The sequence below is a fragment of the Anarrhichthys ocellatus genome, unplaced genomic scaffold (genome assembly GCF_004355925.1).
Source record: "Anarrhichthys ocellatus isolate YVR2014 unplaced genomic scaffold, GSC_Weel_1.0 scaffold24, whole genome shotgun sequence".
NCBI classification, from domain to species: Eukaryota; Metazoa; Chordata; class Actinopteri; order Perciformes; family Anarhichadidae; genus Anarrhichthys; species Anarrhichthys ocellatus.
This window is the reverse complement of record NW_022280054.1, coordinates 4,723,280-4,741,034: the sequence shown is the minus strand read 5'-3', so window position 1 is coordinate 4,741,034 and position 17,755 is coordinate 4,723,280. Positions and strand designations below refer to the sequence as shown.

The 17,755-nt window shown below is 40.4% G+C and overlaps 1 protein-coding gene across 1 annotated transcript in view; it reads right to left on the bottom strand.

Annotated features, from left to right (window-relative positions):
* gucy1a2 (guanylate cyclase 1, soluble, alpha 2) overlaps nt 1-17,755 on the bottom strand; it is a 37,132-nt gene that overhangs the window by 6,270 nt on the left and 13,107 nt on the right. The window contains exons 5-8 of the mRNA XM_031860663.1: nt 9,377-9,589; nt 8,075-8,347; nt 5,756-5,899; nt 56-210 (exon numbers count right to left, since the gene is read on the bottom strand). Of these exons, the coding sequence (XP_031716523.1) occupies nt 56-210; nt 5,756-5,899; nt 8,075-8,347; nt 9,377-9,589 (785 nt within the window). The remainder of the gene's footprint in view (nt 1-55; nt 211-5,755; nt 5,900-8,074; nt 8,348-9,376; nt 9,590-17,755) is intronic.

Sequence of the window (17,755 nt, the reverse complement as noted above, 5' to 3'; positions counted from 1 at the left end):
ATATGTTTGTGTGCACGCACATTTGTTTGTGTGTTCGTTCAGTGCCGTTACTTACTGGTAAGTTGTGGGACTAACATTGATACACCTCGGATGGCTCCCCGATTCAAACTTGCTGGCCAGTGTCACATTGTTCCCAAACAGGCAATAACGTGGCATTTTAACCCCGACCACGCCTGCCAGCACCGAACCGGTGTGGATACCTATCCTCAGCTAAGAGAGAAGGGGAGGAAGTAGGTGGTGGGAGGAGAAAGATTAGAACAACAACAAAACCGGCAGGATTTTTAAAAGCTCAAACAAGTTTAAATTAGGGTTCATACACATTCCTTGACAACAAAATGGAAGTGATGCTGCTGCTACTGTATTTTCAAGTCTGTTACCCTCCCCCCCCCCCCACCACACTCTCCCTGTTTATTTATCCACACTATTTGCATGCAGCTTAATTGCTCATCAACTACGTAAATCAGATCTAGAGATGAAATGATTAGTTGATTAACTTATCAACAACTTTTTTGATCATTTGATAATCATTTAAGTCACTTATCAAACAAGTTGCTAAACATTCACTGATTCCAACTTGATGATTCCTTTGGCCTTTGGGAGGCCACGTTGTTTTGAACTAGAAGTGCTATGTGTGCGTTGATCCGCTAACTGTAGCAATCATACTTCCATATTACTGTAGCTGTTATCATCTAGTCTGAGATCTTGTGGCAGAAGATTTGATGAAAATCTTAAAATAGCAAGAGTGAGAGAGGAAACCTAATCAAATAAATAATTGCCTCCAACGCATGGTGCTCATATTATAATCTGGCTGAACTATGAATCTATAAATGGCTGCAGGCAGAGTGAAAGCTATCGAGCCATCATTCCAATTTCACCACACCACTTCATTGCCACTCGACCAACTATATATTTCCTCCATTTGGGAACAAGTTATCACACAGAGCAGACACGTGCACATACATCTCCCACACACACCCACCCACACACATACATCTCACACACACACGCACACATCATACTTACACACACACGCGCATATATACATCACGCACACACAAAAGCTAGTGGAACCCAGTAGATTTCTAATGATCTACTTGAGCCGCTCATCCTCTCGGTATCCACAATGTGCATGTCAGCACACTGCGAGGTAGTCATGGCAACAACAGGCAATGGGGGTAGTGAGGTAGAAAGAGCACAGACAAACAGAAAGAAGATACAATGGAGAGAAAGGCACAAAAATAAACTAATAATTAGATGGCAAAACCTTGACAGCACATGGATGAGAGAAAAAGACAGAAAGTGTGCGAGAGCGAGAGAGAGAGAGAGAGAGAGAGAGATAAAGGCTGGTAGGTGCACTAGTGTGACCTATTTTTCAGCTAAACTGCTTACAGATGGCCATGCACTCGTCTGTCTTTCTCTACAACAGACAACCACTCACACACACACACACACACACACACACACACAAACAAATCTGCATCCAGCACCCACTCTCCTCTTCATTTCTTAGTCTCAAAACACAGACACGGTAACACTTATACACTCTTCCCCTGCTTTTCGCTGTGAGTCAGCATCCATAGCACATGGCCCTCAGCGAGCCAATGAGCAAATGGCACAGCAGCAAAGACGACCAATCGCACCGTAGCCTCTGGCCAAGCTGACGGAAGGATACAGAGATGAGGTTGTTATAGAATCAACTTTGTTACAATCAGTTGCAAGTTCATTAAGTAGATCTATCTTAAACTAATCCAGTCAGAAACAAGAGTCCTGCAATAAATCCTACAGTCAAGAAGGTTAGAATATATAGAGAGTTGTTGATTCAACTTTATACTCTACTTGGAGGATGTAGTTTGTGGTGCTGTTCAACTGTATTGCATTACACAGAGAGGTGGAATTGACACGTAGCCCCTCCTCATTGGTATAGACAAGGTGGACAAAGACATTATAACCTTCATGATTCATTGCAGCACTGATACATTAGACTGCATTAGTTTTAGCTCGGTGCACCTAATAAACTGCCAACTGAGTGTACTTAAGCTGCTCTACACTAACTATTACACATGCAATCAGACTTTTGTCAGAGTAAGAAGGTTTATGGTTTTTAGTACTGAAACGAGTCTTAATTGATTTGTCAGACCTCTGTGTACTGCAGACCAGGAGGTAATGGCAACTGCATGGTGAACATGAGGTCAGGGAAAAGCAGCCACTTTCAGTTGGCATGACAAGTCCCTGACTATTTCTGAATTCACAATGCTCATATACTGCTAGTGTAAAGTATGATTGGTGGAAATAAGCCCACATAAACACATTTAAACAATATTAGCAGTGACAAGATAAGTACTACATCCCTAATATCCACACCCACTCACACTGACAAGTGCACACATGCAAAAGGATCATGCCACAGGCCTGAAATTGAACCAGTAATGAAGCTGAAAAACACTTTGTTTTCTATGCGTTTCTCTCTTGATATCTCCCTTGTATATTATGTCTCTGTGTGTCGCTTGATCGCTCTCTTTATTTCTCTCTCACAGCTCTCATGCTACTTTGCATAACAGTGCAACATTGGCTAGAGTTGAGTGCACTCCCTGAACAGCATTTATCATGCCGAAGTGTTGAATAGCTCTATAACTGTCCGTTATACCAACATGAAGTCAGGAGTGATAAGAAAGAGGAGAGCACAACAGAGAGGGCAAAATATAGAAAAGCAGAACAAGATTAACAACTGAGAGGAAAAGAAAGTCAGAAACTAAAGAGGAAAATGAAAAGAATGAGTTAGAGAGCGGTTGCAGAAGAGAGAGTGAGGGAACTAGAGAGAATGGAGAGAAAAATAAAAAGAGGAGAGAGAGAGAGAGAGAGAGAGAGAGAGAGAGACACAGGCCAAACATTCTTGGCAAGGCTATTTTGAGACAAATGACCAATGTTGGGACCACAGCATTATACAGAAGTCATGTCTGTTATTCAGCAGTTATCTGTCTTAGCTTGTCTCTCACATACACGTTTTGTATCTGTGTCATTATGTGTATTTTTAAACAAGTTCAAATCAGTGGCAAAAAATAAAAAAAATATAGCTAACTTCTCAAAAATAGATACAAATTGAATATTTTCTACTCAAGTTGTAAAAGATAAGTCTGCCATTATTCTATACTTTTCTTACTGCCGACACATTAGCACAAAAAAAGAACAATTAGTCTGACTTAATACTTAAAACTTGAACTTAATTACAATAATGAAATACGGGACATCGATGAAGTTTGACCATCAACCTTGTGAATAAAGGACAAGCCGCTCTACCTGAAATTACCTACAAGTCTGTTGCAGTCAGCACCAAGGGCATTTAATGTTCCTGAATATTGTTTTTTTTTTCAAAGTCTCAGTCATTTCCTGAAATGTTACTCAGACAGAAGTCAATAGTGTACTTGTAAAGGCCTATTACTTATTTCATGAGAGCTGTTCGCAGTAGAGAAAAGATAGAACATCATCAGCATTACCCTGCTAGTAAAAGGAAAGACAGAACATGACAACAATAACATTGGTCTAAATGTCTAAAAAACAAAAAATGTCTAAAGTATCTACTGCTCTGCTTCATTTGTTGATTCTGTTTCACTGAAGAAACCAAAAATAAAATGTACGTAATGCTTTGGCTCATATTTATGACATTGTAAGTTAGCACAAAGCAAACCAAAGATAGCCTCCGGTAATGGCTGTCCTTGACCGAGACTGGACTGAGGATGGACATAAATAAATCGTATCCTGTTTTCACTTTTCATTCTACTGAATTAACAAAAGAGGTTTGAACTCTATTCCCACAGTTGAATCATTTCCTTCCCCTCCTACTTAATATAGTCCTCATTGTTTCTGCAAAAGAGAAGCTTGCCTTTCTCTAACTCCATTAAATACTGTTAAATGCAATTCCACATGGACACATAATATGGATTTTGAAGGAGGATAAACACTCACGGCAACAGCTGTGTTCTACCTTTAACACTTCTTTTTTTCACCGTGTGTGAAAGTGTGTGTCATTTTACTGTAGTTGATATATGGGACACATGCTTTTCCTCGAGCAACATAACCATTTTAAATGTTCAATAGCCAACATGCAAAAATTAAATAATGGGTAAAATATCATATCACAGACTGTCCAGAGACAGGGTAAAAATACAACAATTTGATATGCAAGACCTTACATCAACTAAAGAACGAGTAACCCATTTGGAAGAAAAAAAATGTTTTACTGCAATAATATCAATCAAGCAACCTCGGGGAGGTTTTGTAAGGTGAATACAAAGTAAGCACAGCTAAATGAGGACAAAATGAAGGAGGACAGAGAGAGAAAGAGAGAGACAGTTGAAAACCAACACACACACACACACACTCTGTCTCACCTGCGTTGGAAAAATGTGTTAAGCTCAGACGGCAACAGGTGCATTACTTCTCTCCTCTCTTTCTCATTGGCAAAGATCAGTGCACAAAACACTCAGGAAGCAGCTTCTCCTCTTTAGACCAGCACTGACTTGCTTTCAGCAGTTCAAATGACATGTCACCAGTGGTGGGTCGTATCAACAGTCGCTTATTAACGTTAATTCTATGAGTAAATTGGGGAGGAGCCAAAATCAAACTTGGCTGTTATAGGTTTGTGAAGCCTGTCAGCACTCTGCTTAAGATTGTTTATGAGAACGAAGAAAAGAAGCAGTGATACGTCTTTTCTCTATCTGATCGCTTCATGTCAATTTCAGGAGACACATTCTTACAGTTTAACTTTTTTACATCATATTCACAATTTCTGCTGATCAACCGATTATATCGATGTTTCAGATACAATCTTTTTATCAACAATTATCGGATTCAGCCCAAAAAATAAAGCTTGCTCAGAACATCCCTAACGGACTGACAGATGTGTGGAGCAGTGGGGGAATGCTAAAGAATTGTTAATGTCATTTCTGGGAGCACATGGGAAGTTCACCCCAAGCGACACAAAGCTAAAAGGAAAATCATGATTTTCAATAATTGAGACATTTCTCAATCAATGTCCCTCTTTTGAAAATGATTGAGTAGATTCAATTAATCCATTCTTTGAAATATCATTCAACCATCTGTTGATTGAGCTCTCTTATCTATATACCTATATCATCCCTCTTCCCATTTTCCACAATCCATCCCCATCCTCAAATGATGTCAATCACAGTCTCCCATAGCCAGACCTATCTCCACATAAAGGAAGGTCTGCCTCCACACATTATCGTTCTGGTATAGGGGAAGAAACACTTTGTCAAACCAATCACAATTGGACAACTGTGTGATTCAGCTCAGCGGGTGATTGATTGTACGTTTGTTTCATGGTAATAAAGGAAGCCACAATGTTAAATGTTAAATAAGGAAAGAAAAAAATAAATATATAGGAAAAGTAGAGACAAACTGCCCAATCAGTCACAATCAGTTGCTGGTTTAATCAGTTAAAGCACCAGAGTTATGTTAGTTTGATAATCAGCAGTCGGACACACAATTTACCTTTTTTCTCAGCAGGAATCCTGAGCTCTACCCACATTTAAATATGTAAAATTAAATAGACTAAATATAAAATGACACACAGAGATAAAGTTATGGAGGAAATGCATAAACAAAAAACGCAAAAAACAAACAAACATACCAATCCCTCAATACCAAGTCGTTAATAAAATAGCAACAATTTAAGATTATTTGTCTAGTTTCCATGCGCTAGCAGCAGATTGGTGTTACAAAAAATAAAAAAGCTCACCTTGATAGGTCTCCCATCAGGTGTCAGCACTTCCTCGGACAGTTCCATCATCTTCAGAGCCATGTGTGCAATCGGCTTTGCATGACTATCAACCTTCTTGTGAAGTCCTCCCGCCACACAGTAAGCGTCGCCGATTGTTTCGATCTGTATGAGAAGCAGTGGAGGAGAGGCAGAAACTGAAATGAATAAATGTGGCTTAGCTGATGTGTGAAACTAACTAGCCATTCATTCAATCACTCATAACATCTCCACTGAGGAGCAAATAAAAGAACTCTTTCATTCCTCTTGTAATATTAGAACTAGAGTATTTGTCTGTTTCTCTCTCTTGGCCTGAATCATTCACATTAAGACGTGGTGAGCATTTGGAGAAGGATCTCGGCAAAGCCGCTCACAGCATCTTGCATTGCTTCTGACCCAGTCTGAGAGGCCAAACATTAAAAAAACAAGCATTTCTAGTAATTCTTGACACCATAAAATCCATCCTGAAGATCACTGAAATACCAAATACAATACAAAATAATCTTATATTAAATGTTTTAGAATCCGTTTAACAAGTTTAACAGTATTCTTTTTAAAGTGTATTATATTATATTTGTAAGGAACCATGAAGAATATAAAATATTAATGCTTGACATATTGTGCAGTGCCAGAGTGAGTCAACTAAGTGGAAAATATATGCTATAATCCATCATGATAAAGATTTTTTTTTTTTTTTTTGAAAGAACAATAAACGATACAAACTAAGAACAAAAAAAGTATTTTTAGTAACAGGGCATCTTGAGGCTGTGATATACCAGACCACCACAGAACTGTCAAATGTTAATGGGTTGGCATGTAGAAATGCTTGGATCAATCCGGTGCCATCATTATCAGCTGAAATTCAACGCATGATTTTTTTGTATAGCCAATGAAAAAACATCTTACTTGATCTTTTAAGCAACAGTCCAGTGTTTCCCAAATACAGCAAGCAATTAATCCGCTGTAATGAGCTCATTCCGTATATTACATCTTCAAACAGAAGTCAAGTCATTCCTAGTTCCATGTTTGGGCGTACTATGCCAGAGATGGAAGTACAGTAATAACAACTCTTCCTTGAATGACTTCCAAAAGCCAAATTCTAAACACACGTTAATAAAGCCATCCCAGGAATGCCGTTTTCAGGGTTGTGTTGCCATATTTCCAGTTGAAGGAGTGAGCTAGGTGTCATAACAGTTGATGTGGTCGTTAAAGAAGATAAAATGGATAGCGCAAGAGGAGAAAGAGGAGGGAAAAAGAAAACTAGGACTCATTTAGGCCTGCCACCAGCACAATCATTTCAACAGTAACCATGACAATGGCAACATATGCATCCCTCACTCTCTTCACCTTGTCCTCCTGCTTCTCTCTTTTACACATACACACTCGCTCTTTAACTGCTGTATACATAACCCCTCTTTAATACACCCAATCTCTCTGCCTTCCTCTCTGTATCTCTTCTTTCTTTTCCCCAGGCATCTGACACGAGACATTTCTGAGAGATAACACAGAGGACAAGCGTGTTGATGGGATTGTAGCAAGTGTATGCTGTTGTTACAGGGACTGAGGCAATGAGAGAGAGAGAGAGAAAGAAAGAGAGAGAGAGAGAGAGAGGGAGAGAGAGAGAGAGAGAGAGAGAGAGAGGAACGATGATGGCAATGGTGATGATGGGGAGAAGCAAAGGTGAAAATAGTAAAAATGAAGAGAAATACTGATGTGATAATGGATAGTGAGGATGGGGGAGGGGGAGATGGCCCAAAGCCACACTGTCCGATGGACAATATTGACACATCTTTGTTAAGCTCCCACAGACTGGCCATTAATCAGTTACTTTTTCCACAACACAAGCACACACAGTACACACACACACACACACACACACGGTTGTGTTTTCATGACCTTTGGGGACATTACATTGACTTACATTCATTGGAGACCTATGTCTAACCTTAGCTATAACCGCTACCAGCCTACATCTAATCCTTTCCCCAACCTTAACCCGAACCCAAACCTAACCTGACTAACCTTAAACCAAGTCTTCACCTAAAAAATGTAATGATTTAGGTTATGGGGATGTTCAATTGTCCCTACTTTGACCATGGAAGGGGGCTCTAAGTTCCTGGGAAACTGTCACTTCCTGGAGAACATTTATCTTTTAAGATGACCTCAGGGTGTGCATATAAACCAATAAAGCCATCACAATTTTAAAGCAATCCCTTAACTGATATCCCATTGTGTCACAGTTTAGAAACAGATACTACTACATCATATAAAGAAGATGTGTGCGTCTTTCTGTCTACTGACCTTATAAACATCCAGAATGCCACACTGGTAGTCAAAGCGCGTGTAAAGCTCGTTCAGCATGGAGATGACCTGCATCGGTGTACACTGGGCACACACAGCAGTAAAACCCACGATGTCTGAGAACAGCATGGTCACATCATCAAATTTGCGAGCGGGCACTGGATGGCCCTGCCACAGTTTCTGTGCCACATCACCTGGAAATATGGAATAAAGGAGATCCACGGTTCTCCTCTTTTCCTCTTCCAGTGCCTGGTGAGTCCGCTCTAATGTGGCCTGAGAGAGGAGAAAAGAGAAGGAGATCAGGAGGATTTGTTCTGTATGCTTTGCTTCAAAGGAGGCACTGATGACAACAATTCATGGATGTGGGAGTACTGCACCAAATTAAAACTGCTGGTGCATGTAAATGTATTTGTGTTTGATTTATTTTTGATTTTGTGTATCTGCATAATGAGTAATTGTGTCTGTGGGCGAGCTTCATAATGCCAAATCTGTCTGATTCAGTGCTATACCATTGTTCCAGCGAGCAAGTCAAACTAAGATACAGCTATTTATAACAGTGGCCTGGGGGAGTAGTTGCAGTGAGAGTGTTGCAGTGAGCAGATGCATAGGATTGGGTCAGAACTCGGTGACTTGTTCAAGGGTACTTTGAAAGCAAATTATAAGAGCAAGTCCCAGGAGCCACGTTCTTCCAGCCATTATGAATCAGTCAGTGCAGCCAAAGCATTGCATTAAACAAGTTCGCTTCAGTGAGTTGTCTTGCTCGCATGATGGAAAACAGAAATAAAGACCAAATATACAGAATATGTTTGTGTATTTTCACTATTTCAACATGTCATGGTCACAGGTTTTCATTTGTCATTTTGATTGGTTGCCAACAGACAAGATGGCGGGTCTTAACTAACATGAGCCTGTCAGGGTATAGGCTCCAGAGAGACAGTAGAGAAGGAAGAAAACAGTGGCGTGCTGCTGATAGCAATAAGTCCTGTTGTTGAGTCACTTAATGATAACCCTAATCCTTGAATTATTTTGGCTTAGTTTCTGTCTGCATCTATTGTTAACCTAAATGCAACAACAAAACAAAGGGGAACTACACGGGCCCCCTACCACATGGCAAAAGCACATAGAGCTTACTAGGATGCAGGTAAGGCCTTCAAGAAGCCACAAAGAAGAAAAACACCCGATTGATTGATTGAAGAGCTTATTTTTTTTCACGATGGCAAAATGGTCCAATAAACTGAAGTTTCCTAAGTTGTCCTGCGCTGTAAATATAGAATAGAAGAGACCCAGAATGAAGCACTCTACCTTAAGTTTGTCCATTCTCTTCTTCAGGCCATCCTGGGCCTTGGCCTGCTCCCCCACCAGGATAACGTCCCGCGTGGCATCATGGATAGGGATATCTGACAAGTGGAGGCCCCTGCCCATGAGCTCCTCCAACTTATCAACACGTGGCGAACCCAGAAACATCAGGGAGCAGGACTCGGGCACATGGATCATCTGACCCTTCAACTCCATAACCTGGCAGAGCAATCAAATGGCAAAAAGGAAAGAGTTACAGAAGTTAGGCCTTTTGTCAAGGCTGAGGGAACGTGAAAACCTTAAAGACAATCCTGATTATATGCAGATTGCAGAAGTACACTGAGCCAGAGGAGAGGGGTAGTCGAAAAAACGGATTGTGAGATTTATGTTCGTTAATAGCCTCTCACTACTATGGATTTCATGTCCACCTAATACTTGCTTTTCTTGAAACAATGGTGAATGGTTACATGGTGGCAATGACTTTAGCATTGGAAATGCATTCACAATCATACAAATAACGAATATATTGAACAAACATGCCTTTCTATGCTTACATGACTGCATACATACCTATACTTATCCACAGCTTTATACACACAATGTAGTACATACAACAGAGATTATAATTGAATAGCTGATAATAAATTTCATTTAGCATGGCAAGGTCTGATGTATAATGCAGGCTGACCTGTATAGAGCCTGTAAAAACTGATGACCTAGTTATTAAGGAGACAATCATCATCACAATGTCACTGGTTTGTCCCAAACTCTCTCCAAATGTCCTTGAACAACCTATGATATCATATTATGAAACGTCTTTGAATATTCGATTGGTTATCAGACAAATCGAGGAGCAAACTTGCCAGTTAAATAATGATATTTCTGTCAGAAGGTGTTGTCATTTTGAAAGAAATACTTGCAAGGCTGAAGATCTACCAACAACTGCAGTATTATTGTCAACATAATAAATACTGCAATTGTTGGTGAATACAAATTGGGTTTCACTAGCTTCTTGACATTTTGCACACAAGCCCTTAACCATGATGACAACACACACCAGGAGTGGGGAGCACAAGCAAAACAGCCTGGAGACATAGAAGAGCGAGATTGAAACAGGCATTGCACATTGCTGCCCTTTTGAATATGACTCCAGCTCCTGCTCAGTCCTTGCCCCTGTTCCTTCCTTTTCTTTAGTTTCTCTTTCTCTCCCCGTGTTCACCTGTCTTTCATTCCTGCCCGTCGCTCCGTCGCTCTCTATGCTCTTCTCTCTGTCTCTTCAATTACTTCTCTCTCTCTTTCTCCATAGTGTCAGATAGATTATTCCGCCAGTGAGCACACTGCAGCTCTGTTTTATTTATAGCACAAGGCTCTCCTAGGTCTGCATAATACATACAGTCTACATCTACACACACACACACACACAAAATACATCCAACAGGGAGACCCACATACCCACATCTGACGTCCACGTCTGTTTTTCAGAAACACTGACTTACACCCATAAAAACACATATGCAAAAACACATATGCGGCCTACAACCAATAGGGTCCAAGTTCAAAACATACTTATCCACTGAAACACAACTGATTGACTTACTCAGAAACACACACACACGCACACACACTCAGTAGTTTATGGTTTTACTGTAGCACTGTATGCCTAACATCTGCACATGTTGCCACACCAATACAGCAGTAGTCATAGTGTCATATGGGAGTTTAACAACAGTTGTGTGAGTACACCCGCTCAAAATCAGACATAAATTCATCTCCCACATTGTAGAATAATTCTAGTTTTATTACAATTTAATATATTTTATGTAGTTTCCCCATTTCTGACAGCAATTTACTCAAACTAATTACTGAGATCTGGGAACACAGCTGCAATAGTCGGACAGGGAAGGTTACACAATTACAATAAATGTTCTGTGGGATGAGACTGCTACAAGGAGAGGTTAACCATTTGTTAAAAGTCAGTCTGCTACAAGCAATATGCCCAGCAATGCAGATTGTGCAGCTGGGCCTTGCAACTTGCCATTCACATGAAAAAATTGCAAAGTGCACTTTTACTTGACAAGCAGCAGCTGGAACAATGCCTACTCAGGTAAACCTTAAATAGCCTGCATGTTAAAGCTAAGGTCACTACACTATGTAGTCTAGACTGAGTCAGTGTCCTGTACGCACTCTGTAAAGCCTCAAATGTGGGTTGCCCTTGCATGAAAACATCAGGACCAGCAAACGCATCAAGCAAATCCTGCAGGACTGTCATAACCTTCCCTGACTGCAAGACGACTGCCATTAATGCCATTGAGTTTCATTGCATTTTCCTGTTACATAACAAAGATTGAAATATCCATCTAACAACTGTTGTTGCTTTTTTAATTGTGTACAGTAGGTATAATTATACTAGTGTCTCACCAGATTACTCTCTGTGTGTCCGCCTATGTTTATCCGTCGCTCTCATTTTCAGTCTCACTCTGTCACAAACTCTCACACACACTGATGCACAGATACAAACATGCATGGACACACACACCCGTACACACATCCCTGGAGGCAGTTGTGTTGGCCTAGTTGTGCGTCTGTGTTTAACTCAGCACTCTCTCCTCTCCTTCTGCCTGCATCTCTGGCATCACAGCACAGTGAAAGAGGAGGTGAATAAACGAAGGAGGAAGAAAGGGCAAAACGAGTGGTTTCGGAGAGAAAGTAACATGCAGAAAGAAGGGGGAAGGGTGGGAGAGATAGGAGACAGAGAAAATAAGGTGGGAGGGCTAAACCAAATAGAAAGAAATAATGAGGAAAAAATAGCATTGTAGAAATAGCTGAATAGATGAAAGCACAATGAGACAGTAAAAGACGCAATGCAAACAGTCAGAAAGAAGCAACAGGAGGCCGACAACAAGAAAGCACAATTGAACTTTAGACAGACAGAAAAAATGTAAAATGTATTTTTATGAAAGCAGATAAAAAGAAAGCAAACTGTGAGAATTAAACAGTCCATTGTGTCCCAGTCAATACGTAGTAGTGAGTTGTTACACGTTTACACTGAGCCATTGTTCAAGGTCACTGCATTGTTACCACGAGGAATCGACGTTCTGCACCTGTAACTCTGACAAGTCTTCACAGAGAAACTTGTTAGAGTGTTGGAGTGCATGGAAACAGATTGTTATGTGAAGAAAAATTATACAATAATTGTTTTAAAAAGTCGTATTAAGATCAAACCTAACTGTTATTGATTGCTGTCCTGAAGCTTTGTGACTTGCCTTTCTGCCACCCGACTCCTCTTCACTGTGTGTTTTGTATTTATGCATGATTGAGGGTTGTATTATACTGCATAAGTTTATGTTAATGTTTTATGTCTTATGATAGCGAGGCCTGAGCAGCATGCACTGTGATGTCACATTCTACATACACAAGATCTATCTAAGTTCAGGCCGCTATCGCCATAGGCAACAAGGAGCTGAAGATAGATGAAAAGGAAAGGGAGGTGGGGGGGGACAGCTGAAAGGGCCAGAGGTTACAGGTGGAAAAGACTGAGGGAGACAAGAGAGGGACAAGAGAGAGACACGAGAACGAGACACATTGGACTTGAGGTACGAGAGATAAAGATGGAGAGAAGGACAGCGGGAGGTGGAATGGACAGCTAATGGATTGTCTTTTGTGAGCGGACTCTGGCATGTCAACACATTCATTTGCATGAACAAGCACTGAGTAGCAAAGAGTCAATGAGTCAGCCTCTCTCTCCCTCTCCAACACACACACACACACACACACACACACACACACACACACACACACACACAATGCCCTTATCTTGTCAGACTCTGGCTATATTGTGCCGTATTCTTACCTCCCACTCTTACAGTAAAAGAAATGCACACACAGCATGTAGCCTAGATAAACATCACATAAAAAAACACACACAAACACACATGTGTATGGGATGTGCTTGTACCTTGTTGTTTCAGATGAAAGACTCAGCAGAAGCTTTAATATGCTGATTCACATTTAAAAATACACAAATAAATAAATAAATAAAACACACCTGTGAGGTGAATTCATCGAGACTAGAATTAGAGGTCAAAACGAGTCATATTGCAGGATCTATGTAAGCTCTGGAAAAATAAACACTGACAATGTTTACATGCACTGGATGCTGGTAATCAGCTAATAGGACTGTTTGAGGTGCATTTAAATGAATTAAAACAGGAAGATCTGCATTCCAAGTTATAGGAGTCACACAGCAATGAAGATCGTCTAACGGGAGATACTTGGTGTGCAGATCAATTCAATCTGTTTTAATTAATTTAGATATTTTTTTGATCCAGCACTCGTCCGATTGGACACTGGCTTTCTTTAATAATTTCACATGTAAATGAAATACTTCAGTTAGGATACAGGATCACAACTAATCTGCACCGGATTGAAAATTGGATCTAAACTGAAAAACAGACCCTTTTAAAATGAATGGAAAAAAACCTGTCCACTTTAATAGAGATAACATCAAGCAGCTTTACTGTATGTACATCTTTCACACACCAGACGTTTGGCCATGAACATGTTTAATGACTACTTTTCAACACCCTTTCATGCAAAAAGACTGAATAGCCCATTTCTGCATCATGTTTTTCACCTTGAAAAAATTTGGGTTAGACTGATTTTTCTTTTTCAGTCCCGATACCTGGCCTTGGTGTTTCGGCTGGTACAGACTACCAGTGTTTAATTAATAAGCTGTATATCTCACTGTGTGGAAGTGACAGGGATTATTGTTGTATGTGTAAGGCAAACATGGCTTCCCTAACTTTGTAAAACAAAATGTTACAAATAAAAACAAATATAGATTTACTGAATTGTTGGTTATTGTTTAGATTAAACATTTAAATTCCAATATAAAATAATCTAGCAGTTAAAATGCTGCTGGATGCCTCTGGAGGTGCTTGACTAAGTTGATAGTGTTTGCGGTTTTGCAGTTTTGCAGTTTTGCAGTGCTCAAAACATTGGCTTTGCAGATATTGCAAGCAGCTGAAGAATTTGTTGGCGTAGCAAGTGAGAAAACTTCCAAACAGCTGATGTGTTTGTTGTTGGTACCTTCAGCAATGCAGCCTAACGGCATGCTGCTGACACATGACGTATACACTCGGAATCAGACATAAAGATTTAATTAAATAGAATAGATCGGCCCCATTGTCACAGATACCCACAAATACATATATAATACGATATCGGCATTGATGCATTCCTAGAACATGTTTTGGCATACTGATACATACTGGTCCAGTTTGAGAGCACAATTTCCTTAAACAATTAACATTTGAGAAGTGCGGATCAAACTTATGGTGCAGAGATGCAGCAAAATGAAGAAAATAGGGTTTTTAAAATGACATTTAGGTCAAGATCTAACACCTTTTAAAATAATTTTGCTCCCTAAATTTAAAGACACGAGACCCATGCACAGCCCGACAGTACTGGGAACAGGTGCAACGGGATGCACATTCAGCAGGCAGAGTGCCACTACAAAGCTGACAGTGCTCTAGAACCAAGCAAGCACAGTAGTGAGGCGGTTTCATGACTGCAGCAGCAAGGACTTGCTACCACCCGAGGCACACCTTCTTGGAATTATGCTCTCGCCAGGCTGTTAGAAAGCTCGAGGGAACGTTAAGGTGACTGGAAATGCCCGTGCTGCTTAATTTTCAAAGATACTTGATGCTAAGCAAAGCTAAGACTCATCTCTATGAGTCCGTTTACACTGCTCATTATTCACATGTATTGTTAATACTCAATAATGTTCCTATTGAAAAAGAAAAGTATTAAGACATTCTATTCTCTTCATCTTTGTTTCAACAATCAGACTAAAATATGTTTGTCTTGTTTATTACTTCTGGTGTTTTATTCCTGTCTCTATGCCCGTTTTTCCTCCTTCATTGTATTTTCATTTGGCCTGTTTTGTAAATTTATCAAAAGTAGACAGAGACAAAGAGGGCCGTGATTTTCAAAGCACTTTCTCCACCGAACAAACGAACCATCATGGCAGTGATTTATCTAGAAACGGATCAAAGGTGGTGCTAATGTCGAAATTGTCTTTGTACTCAGACACGCAGCTGGACACATGCACAGACAAAGCTCATTCAGCAACCCCTGCAAATGCAATACAGGAGTATTAGTTAAATAACAAGTATGACGTTGCAAATTTGAACATCCTGTTCGTGCCTCACGGAAGTACTCCTTTAACTTCCACAAATCTTCCTTGTCCTCGATCTCCCACAGCATATTGCATTGGGTACAAATGTCATAGAAAAGAGAAGGGATTGTGTCTGAATACTCATGGCATTTGGTCTACAACTAACAATCAGCTGAAACCAAAACAACTGCTGGTTTAGGGCTCCGGCTCCACACACGGTGTTCACTTAGAACCATAAAAAAAAGCACTGACTCATCCTAACCAGAATTCTGACTCTATGATCCACAGAGTCTGGGAGCTTTTGGGTGTTTACAGCGATGGCATCGCTAATGCGGAGGCAGGTGTTGTGAATCATGGACTCTCTATCGTATTCATCCTGTTGTTCTTAAGAAAAAGGAAATAAGTCTACATCCACAGCTTGGCCCTGGCCCAAACAAATGACATCAACATTTACATGTCCTGTTTTCTAGCAGGCTAAATACTACATTCCTCAAAAAGTGAGTGCATAACCTTGTTGATGTGTCTTATAACCAATAAAAGCCTATATGCAGATTTCTGAGCTTAGTTCAACTCTGTTCCAAGCTTCGAAAAACATCACCTTTTATCAAGCCTTCTTCACAGCGGCACCTCTACCGGTGACTGTATAGTTGTGACATCACGACTGTACGGAAGTCCTGACTGCTTGCTTAAAAGCACAGTTTCTGAATATGGGCAGTGTGCATCTCTGCGACGATTGCGCGTTTACTTGCACAGTATTTATATAGCACCTAGACCTGCTTCATAATAATAAGTGACTGGGAAATATTACTTTCTACAATATGGGACCTTTAAGGATGAAGGAAACTGTGGTGTAAAGGAGACATGATTAACAAGTGAGGAACTGGTTAGAGGATAGCTTTTGACAGTGCAACCTGTGTACGCTCCCCTGTGTGCGGATCACAGTGCTCACACTAAGCGGGGAGACAGAGAGAGCTGGGACTTGACCTTTTCAGGAGGTCTTTGGATGCCTCTTGCACAGCCCATGTCCCTGGGTGAAGAAAGGAAAGAAGTCAAACTGAAATTCCACTACAGGGTACTCTAATACACACATAGTGCAACACAGGGGGGTGCTCTTTTGTGGCCTGTTTACCTTGGCCTGTCGCCTTCTCTCGCTGCCCTTTCTAGTGAAAATGTCAGCCCGGCCTTCTCTTTCTCTCCCCCTTTGTTCTGCTTCTCCGCCCAGGTGACACAAGATTCATACGGCAAAAATAAAGTAAAACAATGGCCGTCCGTCCAACTCCACAAACACATACTGCAACACCGATTCTAAAGTGTCTATGATGGTGTTTGGAGCTTGGAGCCAGTGTCTAACTTAAACTTCAGCAGTACCAGGTCTAATTAATGGTGATACACATAAAAAAAGGAACAGAAAAAGCAGCTACACTGACTCACTGAAAACAGCATGAATGTGCCGAAGTGCCTTTTTTTCAACCAGTGGGCTGCGGATGGGAGAGATAAGAAAGACAGATTAAGAGGCCACCACACCAAACCAGAACACTGATACTTCAGCCGACCCTGAACTCAAATACAATCTTTTGACTGAACCTCCTGTCAGGGAGTCACGTACATTGCCAGCCCCATTCATCTGGCATCTAAAAAGGCAAAGACTCAAATATTATCAATGGTTAACAGCCACAAACACATACTAATATACATTAGTGAGGCAACAGTGACAATGTGCTCAATATGATTGATTTATCCAAAAGCAAAGAATAAGTCTTTATTGCGTCTTGTACAATTTTACTTCGGATTACACTAAAATTACACCTACATTCCCTCTGATCCACGAAAATCCGAGAGAACACATGCCATTGAAAACAATAAAAGAAGATACTGTTGAATCATAACCTGCAAAAGCTTAGTAGCAGTTACAGTAAACTACACATTTGGGAGTGATGCTATTGGTGTGCCAGCCATAAAAAACAGAGTAAAGTCTGTTTCTCTTGCTCTAATAGAGAAGTGAAAAAGGAGAAAAAGGAAGACTCATGAAAGAAAAAGCACTTTTTGAGCAATTGTTGTTGCTTTTCCATTGTTGAGCTATAACCCCTTTTCAAATGAAGTAAGTCTGAATCCGTAAGACGGAGCAATTAAAAAAAAGCTGGGAATATGTTAGAGAAGAAACACTGCAATGCGAGGTCAAAAATAGAAATGGGTAAGTAGCAGAGAGG